Source organism: Cavia porcellus, unplaced genomic scaffold (genome assembly GCF_034190915.1).
Source record: "Cavia porcellus strain 051 isolate PalLab524CR breed Dunkin Hartley unplaced genomic scaffold, mCavPor4.1 scaffold_5, whole genome shotgun sequence".
In the NCBI taxonomy this organism is placed as follows: Eukaryota; Metazoa; Chordata; class Mammalia; order Rodentia; family Caviidae; genus Cavia; species Cavia porcellus.
In genome coordinates, this window is record NW_026947488.1 from 36751271 (window position 1) to 36762012 (window position 10742).

The window sequence follows — 10742 nt, forward strand, 5'->3', positions numbered from 1 at the left end:
CCCTGGGGCCTCAGAAAAAATGCCAGATCTCCTGTATCATGGCCAAGACTATACCCAATAAGCCTGGGGAATGGTGCTGGGAAGAAAGTATGGCCAGAAAGCTGGTACAGTGCCACACTGTGTAATCTTAGCTATCTTGGAGGCTGAGGCAGGAGGATCACAAGTTCAAGGCCAGTCTGGGCAACTTAATAAGACTTGTCTCTGGTAAAATTCAAAGGCTGAGGGTCCAGCTCAGCGGGAGAGCACTTGTCTCTACCATCTGCAAGGTCCTGGGTTCCACCCCTGAATCACAGGAAAACAAAGTGTGACCAGTACCCAAAAGAATATTCCCAGAGAGCTGTTTGTGTACCAGGCACGGTGGCCATGTGGAGCCCCACCTCTCAGCCTGGACCAGAGAGCCCACCTCAACCCGCCGGAAGTGAAGGGGCCTGCTGTTGACCGCCTGTCTGCTGCCCCTGCAGGAGATGGCTGCAGAGAAGGCCAAGGCCGCCGCTGGTGAGGCCAAGGTGAAGAGGCAGTTGGTGGCACGGGAGCAGGAGATCGCTGCGGTGCAGGCACGCATGCAGGCCAGCTACCGAGAGCATGTGCAGGAGGTGCAGCAGCTGCAGGGCAAGGTGGGCACCTTGGCCAGGGAGCTTTGTAATACCCCATCTTAGGGTACAGAATGGAAGAGGGCTGGGGAGTGTAGCTCAGTGTGAGAGCAAACCAGGCAGGAAGGTGAGCACTGCATTTTGCAGCTAAGTGCACAGTGCACAGCAATCAGCCCTGTGGCCCAAGCTCTTGGCCTCTGTGAGGCTGGGTTCAGCTGGGGAATCCCTTAAAACAAGAGGTTTGAGAACACCAGGGCTGCCCAAAGGTGCAGGCCAGCAGCCTGTGCAGACTGTCGCTGTCAGCGGCTGATGCTGTTGTCCATGTGGCTGCTGGTCCCCAGGGACTGCAGGGCTCACAGGGCAAGACATGCGGGGCTCCTGCAGGGTAGCCTGGCTGGGGCTTGTGGCAGCCGCGTGCGTGCCCTGGGAAGTCATGCACTGAGCAAGTGTGAGCCTCCAGTGTCCTGCCTGGCTGGGGCTCCGGGCTAGAGCCTTGAAGTCTGCCAGCTTCCCACTTCCTGGCTCAGGTGTGGGGCCTCCTGGGGCTGGGTGCCCTCTGCGTGCTGTGCCCCTGCTAACCCAGCCTAGAACCCCGCTCTGCCTGTGGCCAAGCCACACTCTGACCTCTTCTGGCGGCTTCTCAGATCCGGACGCTGCAGGAGCAGCTGGAGAACGGCCCCAACACCCAGCTGGCCCGCCTGCAGCAAGAGAACTCCATCCTGCGTGACGCCCTAAACCAGGCCACCAGCCAGGTGGAGAGCAAGTGCGTACACAGGAGCGGTGTGAGCACATGGCCATCTGTGGGTCCCCCTCCCCACCAGAGCTAGTCTGGCTTTCCATCCTCTTCATGGCACCTGGTAGTTGGTGTGGCCTCTCTGATGGAGGAGGCCTGGAGGACACCTGGGTGTGGCATCTCTGAGCTCCTCACCCCTGCCCTCCCGTAGCAGCCTGGACTTTACTGGAAGGCTCCCGGCTGTGCCCCTTGAACACTGAGTCTGCACGGGTCTGGGGGTGCCCATGGGTGCCGGGGCACAGCTCCAACTCCCCAACCCTGTGGCTGGTGACTCCTACAGGCAGAATGCAGAGCTGGCAAAGCTGCGTCAGGAGTTGGGCAAGGCTAGCAAGGAGCTGGTGGAGAAGGCAGAGATATCCCGGCAGGAGGAGCAGCAGCGCAAGGCACTGGAAGCCAAGGTGGCTGCCTCTGAGAAGCAGATGCTGCAGCTGCAGGTAAGGGCTGCACACGCGGGATGGGCTGGTCACCCCTCTGCAGCTGGCTGGCGGCTGGAGATGGGCAGTGCTGCAGGACCCGTTAGTTTGTTTCTGTGTTTTGAGACTGGGTCTCACTATGTAGTTCAGGCTGGTCCCCTGAAGCCCAGGCTGGCATTTAACACCCAGCAGTCCTCCTGCCTCAGCTGCACAAGGTGTACCTCCTAGCCTGGCAGCCCTAGCATCTCACAGGCCTTGACTGAGCTCGTGGTCCTCTTGACCCTGTAAGGCAGCGCTGTTTGGTATTGCTCATGTCTGCCATTCACCATATGGGACGTTGGTGGCACAGTGTGCTGCCCCGGGACCTACAGTGGGCGTGTGGACCCTGAGTCTGGCCGCAGGGCTCTCTGTGCTCCAGCCTTGAGTCCTGTGGTGGGGGAGGGGGAGGGTTAGTGTCCTTATGCAGCCTCTGGGTCAAGGCCAAGGCCTGCAGGTTGGCTGGTTCAGGGAGGGCATCTGACTTATCCAGGGAGGAAGCTGTCCCCATGCTTCCCGGGCCACACCAGCTGTTTCCTCAGCCCCAATGACACTGTTAGTGCACTGTCAGTGCCCGCAGTGGGGCAGTAGCCCCGCTGAGATTCTGTGGGGAGAGGCCTTGAGGAGTCACCAGAGCCTTGCTTGAGTGCCAGAGCTGGCGTGGAACAGGCATGTGGCCCTGCACATGAGCCAGCTGCTCTCCAAGGCCAGTCCTTTTCTTTGAGGGTCCAGGGGTCTCGCCTGGCACCTCTACCCAGAGCTCCAAGGGCAGCCTGGCTCCATCCATAGGACGGGGATCTGAGGCAGCATGCCATGCCCCAGAAGCAGCCCATTCTAGGGATCTGAGGCAGCTGTCCCCTGGAGTTCGGGCTGATGTGAAGGGAGAGGGCTGAGAACCCTGGGCCTGGGATGTGCTAGGGTGTCTGGTGTTCCTTGAGGAGCAGTGTCCCTGAAGGACATAAATGCACCTAATCTTGAATCCTGCAGAGGAGGAGGCAGGGAATGTGGGGTCTGTGGGGTCAGAGCCTTGGAGTGGGCACCCAAGCAGGGCTGTGCCCTCACCGCGCCCTCTGCCTCTGCCAGGTGTCCCACAAGGAGAGTGAGGAGGCCCTGCAGAAGCGCCTAGACGAGCTCAGCCGGGAGCTGTGCCGCACACAGAGCAGCCATGCCAGCCTGCGCGCCGATGCCGAGAAGGCCCAGGAGCAGCAACAGCGTGCAGCAGGTGTGGGTGCGGCTGGGGGTTGTGGGGGTTCTGGGGGCCACACGGGCTGGACTCTCCTCGCTGTACTTCCTGGCCACTGCCCAGCCTGGAATGGCAACAGTGCTACCTGTAGGGATGGGGACACAGTGGTGGTCTGTGCCACAGCTCCCAGCTCCGCTGCTCAGCAGAACCGGCCACAGACAAGGCAAATGGGTGAGGCTGCCACACAGGGCCAGGCATGGCACCCACCAGGGCCCCTGGGGCCCGAGGGGTGTCTGTGACCAGGTCAGGAGGGGGGCAGGAATACCCCAAATAGGCCAGCCCATGCCCCAAGAACAGTTGCCTGGTGGCCAAGGTGGCCAGAGGAAGGCACGGTTGCATTTGCACTGCAGGACACTGGGGCTCCAGATGCAGGGTGATTGGGGCGGGAGTGGCCAGGCAAGCAGGGCAGGACCCCTGCCCTTGTCTGAGCCCAGGGTGGCAGGTGTGGTGCTGGGTTCCTGCCCTGTCTGCATTGGGAGATGGAAGCTCCAGCTCGGTCCCCATTGCCCTCCCACCACAGAGCTGCACAGCAAGCTGCAGGCCTCCGAGGCAGAGGTGAAGAGCAAGTGCGAGGAGCTGCGTGGGCTGCACAGCCGGCTGCAGGAGGCCCAAGCCGAGAACACCCAGCTGGCTGAGCGCATGCACTCCATCGAGGCCCTGCTGGAGGCGGGCCAGGCCCACAGTACCCAGGTCAGCACCCTCTCCAGCAGTGGGTGGCGGGCAGAATATGGCCTGCAAGGGGCTCTACTTGTGCCAGCCGCTGCCCGCAGGGGCTCCTGGGGACTCACGCGCTCTCTGTCTCTTCCAGGTCAGCCAAGTGGAGGCTGAACGGCAACAGACACAGTAAGCCTCCCTGTGTGGGAACCCACAAACGGGGCCAGGCAGGATGGGGCAGGGGTCAGCCCCTTGGGCTGTGTGTGGGCCTGTTTCTGTGGCTGTGGCAACATAGCTGCCATAGGCCAGTATGACCCGATGACTGGGTCAGGTCCCCTCCTTGTGCAGGACCCCATGATACACCCAGATTTATAAAGACAAGAGGACAGTTCAGCTCACAGTGTTGGGGTAGAAAGCCTAACCTCAGGCAGGGACTCACTGTCACCGCTGGACTGTCACCGTGGACAGGGGCATGGTGGGAATGTGGCCCAGCTGTGGACAGTGCCCTCTGCTCACGTGTTACTGCCAGTGCCTGCTGCCCCAGTTGGCACTGCGGTTTGGGGGCCGGACTCAGCCTCTCCTTGCTTCCCATGTGGCTGTGTCCCTGAGCCACGTCTGTGGGCTCACACCCCATCCTGCCCAGCAAGTGGGTCACCGGAGTAATTAAGTCCGCAGCAGATAGTTCAGTGCTAACCTGTGCCTCACACAGCTCTCCAGCAGAAGCTGGTTTATTTCCCCTGCAGCAAGTTGCGTGCCGTCCTGTTCTGGGGTTGAGGCTAGTGCTTCCTTCCTGGGCCTCCTGGGCCCGGCAGCAGCTGCCCAGGATGTGACTGTCAGGGTCCCTGTACCCACCTTGCAGGCCCTTTTCTGGGGTTCTGTCAGGCTTTGAGGGTGGGTTGGGTTCCATGGTGATGGTCTGCAAGGCTAACTGTGAGCTGTTCTCAAGATCTGATGAGAGGTAGTGTAGGCCAGGGCCGTGCTCATCAGGGTGGGCGGGACGGCCTTCAGGGACATCTGGGCATCTGTCCCAGTCAGCCTAGGTTGGTGGCTGCTGCCAGCTGATTTAGGCCAGCACTGGCTGCTTTGGGGCTTGGGAGCTTACATGTCCTTCTTCATCTCCTGCCTGTCCTGAGCCTTAATGTGGAGGGGACCGCTTTTCAGCATCGTCCTTCCCAGCTTGCGCCAGGTCCATTCTGTAGTATCAGCCCTGCTTCCAGTGGTGCAGGCGAATGAAGCCCCTGGGTCTGCGCCCCAGGACAGCAGTGGGGAGGCATGCCTGATGCCTTGCTAGGGTGGGGGAGGGCCACGGACAGCCCCAGAGGTGGGGAGTGGTGTCTCCCCAAGAGCTTGAGGCTCCCCCTGCAGATGCAGCGCGGATGCAGGGCCTGGCGTTGACCTCTCTTTCTCTTTCAGGCTTGTGGAGCTGGAGTCGCAGGTATTGCGTCTTGAGAAGGAGGCCACCGAGCTCAGGGAGGCTATGGAGCAGCAGAAAGGAAAGAATAACGTGAGTGGGCTCAGGGCTGGCAGGCGAGGTCCTCTCCCTGTGCCCCTCCATCATTCTCTGGGTCCCTGTGTGGTTGCCACCCTCCCCTCCCTGTTCATGTCCCGGGTGGCCTGCATTGGCTGCCATCGTGTGTGCAGTGCCTTCCTGTGCTGGTGCCCAAGAAAGTGACAAATCACACAAGCCGGGCCAAGGGAAGGGGTGCAAGCGTGCCCTTGCAGGCCCTGGGGGCCACTGAGCTACTCTTCTCCCCCTAGGACCTCCGGGAGAAGAACTGGAAGGCCATGGAAGCGCTGGCCTTGGCCGAGAGGACCTGTGCGGAGAAGCTACATGTGCTGACACGGGCCAAGGTGAGCGCTCATGCAGCAGTGCCTGTCCCTGGTTGTCCGGGGAATGGCATGAGGACCCCGAGACAGACAGGGTGGGTGGGCTGTGGGCCAGGCTGGCAGAGCTGCCCTTGCAGTGGTGACTTTGGAGGCCATCTGGCCACCCTGTGGCAGAGGCAGAGGCAGAGGCTGTGACTGGAGCCATCACTTGCCTGCCTATGGCGACCTGGGGAGATGAGAATGGAAGTTTGGTTCAGCAGAGTGGCAGTCACCTCGCTGAGGCCTTACTGGGTGACAGGCAGCTCAGAGGGCTGGGCCAGGCTGTGTGGTGGGTTGGTGTCTATCATCAGCAAGTCCCACACTGGCCGAGTCAACAGTGACACCGGTCTCCAGGGGCAGGTGACTAGCACCCCTGCTCCTTCCTTTGTCCCCAGGACAGTACAGCCAGGCTTCTGGTGCTTGGAGTGGGCTATGGGTTCTTCCTGGGGAGGGCAGAGGGGTCTGGGCCCTGTCTTCTCCTCCACCAAGGGATGCCGGTCCCCTCACTGTTCCCATTGGCCCTGCCTGCGAGCCCACCTTCCTGGGGTCCTGTCCCTATCTGGCTGGGGCTGAGCACTGTCCTCACCCCCTAGGAGGATTCCGAGAAGCAGCTTCAGCAGGTACAGGCACAGACCAGGGAGGCCCTGCAGGTGCTGCTCCCCGAGCTCTCAGCCTCAGCACACCAGGTAGGTAGGCAGGCAGTACCAGACCCTCGAGGCCCCTGCCCCAACCGCTCGGTCCCAGCCTGCTGCCTGTTTCCTTGCAGAGCTACACTGAGTGGCTGCAGGAGCTCAGAGAGCGGGGCCCTGAGCTGCTGAAGACCATGCTGGCCTCCACGGAGCCTCCTCCTGTGAGTGGGCCCAGGAAGAGCCCTGGGGATCTGGGTAGTAAGGGGGGGAGGTGCGGTGTAGGGCTGACGAGATGCTGTCCCTGCCATCTGCCCACAGGACGTGGCCTCCAAGCTGCGGGAGGCCGAGGAGGCCCAGAGCAGCCTCCAGGCCGAGTGTGACCAGTACCGCACCATCCTGGCTGAGACGGTGAGCAGTAGGGGGCGTGGTGACTTGAGAGAGGAAGGCCCAGTGAACCGAGAGGGCTCCAAGGATTCCCAGGGGCTAAATGAGGGGAGGAGGGGAGGCCAGGGTGTCAGGGCTGGTCCCTGTCGGAGGAGCCTTGGTAGAAGGGAAACCTCCTGGTGGATGGTGCGGGGTCTGTCCAGCGTGTCCTGGGTCATTGTTATGCTCAGCACTGGTGCCAGAGCTCCCAGTGCCCAAGTCCTGCCAGCCTTGTTGAGGTCGTGAGCCTTGTCTGCAGTGTGTCCTGCCTGGTGTCTCAGAGCCTGAGCTACTGGCAGGGCCCCACCTCATTTTCTCTGTCCCACAGGAGGGCATGCTCAAGGACCTGCAGAAGAGTGTAGAGAAGGAGGATCAGGTGTGGAAGGCCAAGGTGGGCGCCAAAGAGGAGGAGCTGCAGAAGGTAGGTGGCCCACGCACCGTATCCATGTCACTGGAGAGACATGTGTTGCAGCTGTTTCTGGGGACCCCATCCCCTAGATCATAGAGCAGCAGCTGAGTCCTGTCTCCTGGCCTTGTGTCCCCCTGTAGCCACCCCAGGAAGGGGCTGTCCCCCTGGGTGAGGGCCCCAGGAGGGTCACCCAGCTGTTCTGTGTGACAGGGTCTTTTCCTTGCTTTGCAGTCACAGGTCACAGTGAAGCATCTCGAAGACACGATCGCAAAGCTCAAAGGAGAGCTCGAGAGCTCAGACCAGGTGTGCAGGACATGAGCTCACAGAAGTGAGGCAATCACGGAGCCCCCCAAGTTACCTCTGCATGCCCAGGCCCTCTTGAGGGCTTTCTGTGCCCATCTGAGACGCATGTGTACCTTGCTGTAATTCGTGATGCTCACCTGGCCCTGACCCCAGAACAGGGGCATGCTCAGGGTCCTGTGGTTTACGGGGGGCTCACGGGGCCTCCCTGGGCATGTATACTGGGGCTGCCCTCTGCTAGGCCAGTGTAGGCTCTGGAGCCATCGATCCCGTTCCACAGGTGTGGAAGCACACCTTGCACCTGGAGGCGGAGCTGGAGAAGTACTTGGAGCAGGACTGAGTGGGGGATCTGCCCTGCCCACTTAGTTTCTGGCTCTGGGCTTTCCACAGGGCACAGTGGGCAGGCATGTGGGGAGGCCTGAGCCCAGTATGCCTGATGTGCACATATGTGCGCGTGTGGCTTCACCAGCGCCAGCTCACACCTGTTTTTTCTCTTCTCTTGTCCCCAGCTGAGGCAGCTGCTGTTAGATTCTCAGTCTCAGCTGGATGCCACGAAGAGAGAAGCCCAGAAGCAGAGCCAGGAGCTCGACCTGGTAGGTGGCTGCTGCTGGGCAGGGGCATAGCCGGTGGGATGCTGTGAGTGTGTGTGTGTGCACACACGTGCGTGCGTGCATGAGGGTACACGCGTGCACCTGCACAGTATGTTTGCCAGTTGAGTCCTGACATCTACTCAGAGGACCCTGTACTCAGAAGAGCCCACTGGACCCGTGGCTGCTGGGATTACAGTGCCCACATTCTGTCCCTGTCCTTGTCCCCATCCTTGGCAGCCCCTGAGTCTGGGCACTGGAGGGCACGCTTGTGAGGTCACCATCAGTAGCACGGGACACTGGGCACTGAGGTCCCTCCAGGGCCCACCATTTAGCTCTGGCCAAGCCGTTGTCTGCTTTAGGTGCTGGGGACAGTGCTGGACCTGTGTGACAGAGCTGGCCAACAACACCTGCCAGGCCCAGGCTGAGAATCCTAGCAGTGCAGGGTTAGCTAAAACCTGCAGCACTAGGCTCTGGGAAGCAACGTCCTAGTGTGCCAGGTTGGCAGTGCCACAGTGCTGCCACTTCATTGGAGGGCAGATGTCACCCAGGCTGTCCCAAGCCAGGGGCATTGGCTGAGCCCAGCAACAGAGGGGCTGGATGCAGACACTCCCAGGCATCTCAACTTAAATAGTACAGTGGCAGGGAAAGGCCATCGGGTCATCTGGGAGCAGGGCTTCGAGTGGAACCACAGCCTGCAAGGCAGGGTGGTCCCCTGATCAACCCTGGACGCCAAGAAGAGCCCAGCAGTGGATGCACACCACACAAATACATGGTCATCCAGGACACCAGCATGGGCTGGTCTTGCAGCGTGCAGCAGAGTGTGGGTCTCAGCAGCCCGGGTCCTAGTGCTACCCAGTACAGCTGTGTGCTTGGAGTAGGGGACCTGGGGGGCCCGGGCTGGGGTGTCTGGCCATGTGGTTGGCTTTGGGTGCGCACAAACTTGCCCCTCCCTGCCTCAGCTTAGGCAACAGATGAGTGAGATGAAGAGCCGCATGTTGGACACTGATGTGGCTGGGTCCCCAGGAGTCCCCTCAGCCGAGCCGGACTCTCTGAAGGTTCGTGCAGCTGGGCCTCACACCTGTCACTGTCATTCAGGCTGGGGGCACTGGAAGCACTTGTGTCCCTGTGGCTTGCCAGGGGCCGGGGCTGGACTAGCCTGGGCCCCAGGGTTCACTTTGGCACCTCCCCATGAGCCCACCTGCTCCCAGGAGGGTGGGGAAGCTGGGCCAGGGAAGTGGCCTGAAAGTGCCTACAGTCCCAAGGCCCCTCGACAGTGCCCAAGTCATGTATACGGTGTCTCCTGACAGCTGCGAGCACAGCTGGAGCGGACAGAGCTTGCCCTGGAGGAGGAGCAGGCGCAGCGGCGGAAGCTCAAGGCTGAGTTCGAGGAGGTCAGGTCCTTCCCCACAGCCCAGGGAGCCCTTGGAACCCTCGACTTTGGCCTCCGGTCCCAGGGGCTTCCAGGGGAGCCCACACAGGGCCATTAAACCAATGTGTTGCCCAGCACCGGGTCTCATGTCTCCTGGAGGGGCTCCCAGCCTAGGTCAGGCACCAGTTCGAGGGGTCTGACTGCCTGCCTACCGCCCTGCAGGCCCAGAGCACGGTGTGCCAGCTGCGGAAGGAGCTGGAGATGCTGCGCGCTACTGGCCCCCAGTCCACAGGTGCCGAGGTGGCACAGCTGAAGGTAGTGCAGGCTGGGTTGTGAGAAGAGGGTGTCACTCTACAGCACTGGCTGGGCATTGTGGCTCTGTGGGCATGGGGCAGCTACAGGCATTGGTCATGGGACAGATGGAAAACAGGATGCAGTGATCACAGCAACGGGCACAGGTGGGGCCCGCAGGCTGTGTTGGCTGAGCTCTCCTGCCCTGGCCTGCAGGAGAGACTGGAGGAGCAGCAGCTAACAGGTGACCTGGGCTGTACCACCAGCACGCTGCAGGGGCTCCTGGGGACCACACAGGGGCAGCTGGTGGGGGAGCAGACCAAGGTGGAGCAGCTGCAGGAACAGCCGGGAAGAGTGGTGAGTAGCTACCTGCACAGGGCCACACATAGGGGCAGGTGCAGTGGGGCTCGAGACCTGGGCAGAGCAGGGGTAGCACTGTGCCCAGTGTCCCTCACGTGCCTGTGTTTGCAGGAGGATGGCAGCGGCCCGAAGGAGGGCACCTCCGTCTGAGCCTCTGAGGGAAGTCACCGTTCCTGTTACCAAAATGCCTTACACATTCCTCACAAGTGAATCGACCACACAGCGTTCCCAGGCCCAACTTCCAGAATCTCCAGGGGAGCCGTGGAGCCGCTCTTCCTGCAGACCCTGCCGCACAAGACCCCGCCTCGTGTGTGAAACACTATGCCAGGGCCTGGCCGCCCATGTAGATGCCTGCACAGACGCCAGCGCACTTAAGCTGACACATGGCATGAGGGGCTGGGGCATGGGGACGCCAGCCAGTGCAATTATCCAGTCTCCTTGGAGGGGCAGGGCGCAGAGGGGAAGGGTCCTCGGAGGCCACCGCCCTCCCCCAAGTCACTCAGCGGAACTGTGCGTGACCTCCTGGATGTTGATGCCATTAAACCAACGTGTTGCCCGGCACTGGTTTTGTGTCTCCTGTCAGGGCCACCCGGGGACAGCATGGTGCATTTGTTTCCCAGAGCTAGGGACCTGGGGCGCTGAGCCCAACCGAGGTGCTGTGTGAGCAGGCCTGGGGTGACCTGGGCAGTGGAGGGCAGGGAACTGCAGGAGAGAACAGAGTCACTCCCGCGCCCAAGGTTGGGGAGACCCAGGGACATCCCCATATACACTCCACC

The 10742-nt window shown here is 61.5% G+C and overlaps 1 protein-coding gene across 2 annotated transcripts in view; it reads left to right on the forward strand.

The window, feature by feature from the left end:
* Positions 1 to 10527, forward strand: part of Rrbp1 (ribosome binding protein 1) — a 45953-nt gene extending 35426 nt beyond the window's left edge. For both annotated transcript variants that reach the window (XM_063248652.1, XM_063248653.1), the window contains exons 5-23: positions 462 to 614; positions 1235 to 1353; positions 1664 to 1817; positions 2916 to 3054; positions 3596 to 3765; positions 3884 to 3918; positions 5143 to 5233; positions 5488 to 5580; positions 6189 to 6281; positions 6362 to 6445; positions 6543 to 6632; positions 6976 to 7068; positions 7288 to 7359; positions 7866 to 7949; positions 8906 to 9001; positions 9254 to 9337; positions 9538 to 9630; positions 9823 to 9963; positions 10078 to 10527. In XM_063248652.1, the coding sequence (XP_063104722.1) occupies positions 462 to 614; positions 1235 to 1353; positions 1664 to 1817; positions 2916 to 3054; positions 3596 to 3765; positions 3884 to 3918; positions 5143 to 5233; positions 5488 to 5580; positions 6189 to 6281; positions 6362 to 6445; positions 6543 to 6632; positions 6976 to 7068; positions 7288 to 7359; positions 7866 to 7949; positions 8906 to 9001; positions 9254 to 9337; positions 9538 to 9630; positions 9823 to 9963; positions 10078 to 10116 (1923 nt within the window). In that variant the 3' untranslated portion in view covers positions 10117 to 10527. The remainder of the gene's footprint in view (positions 1 to 461; positions 615 to 1234; positions 1354 to 1663; positions 1818 to 2915; positions 3055 to 3595; positions 3766 to 3883; positions 3919 to 5142; positions 5234 to 5487; positions 5581 to 6188; positions 6282 to 6361; positions 6446 to 6542; positions 6633 to 6975; positions 7069 to 7287; positions 7360 to 7865; positions 7950 to 8905; positions 9002 to 9253; positions 9338 to 9537; positions 9631 to 9822; positions 9964 to 10077) is intronic.
* Positions 10528 to 10742: the final 215 nt, after the last annotated feature.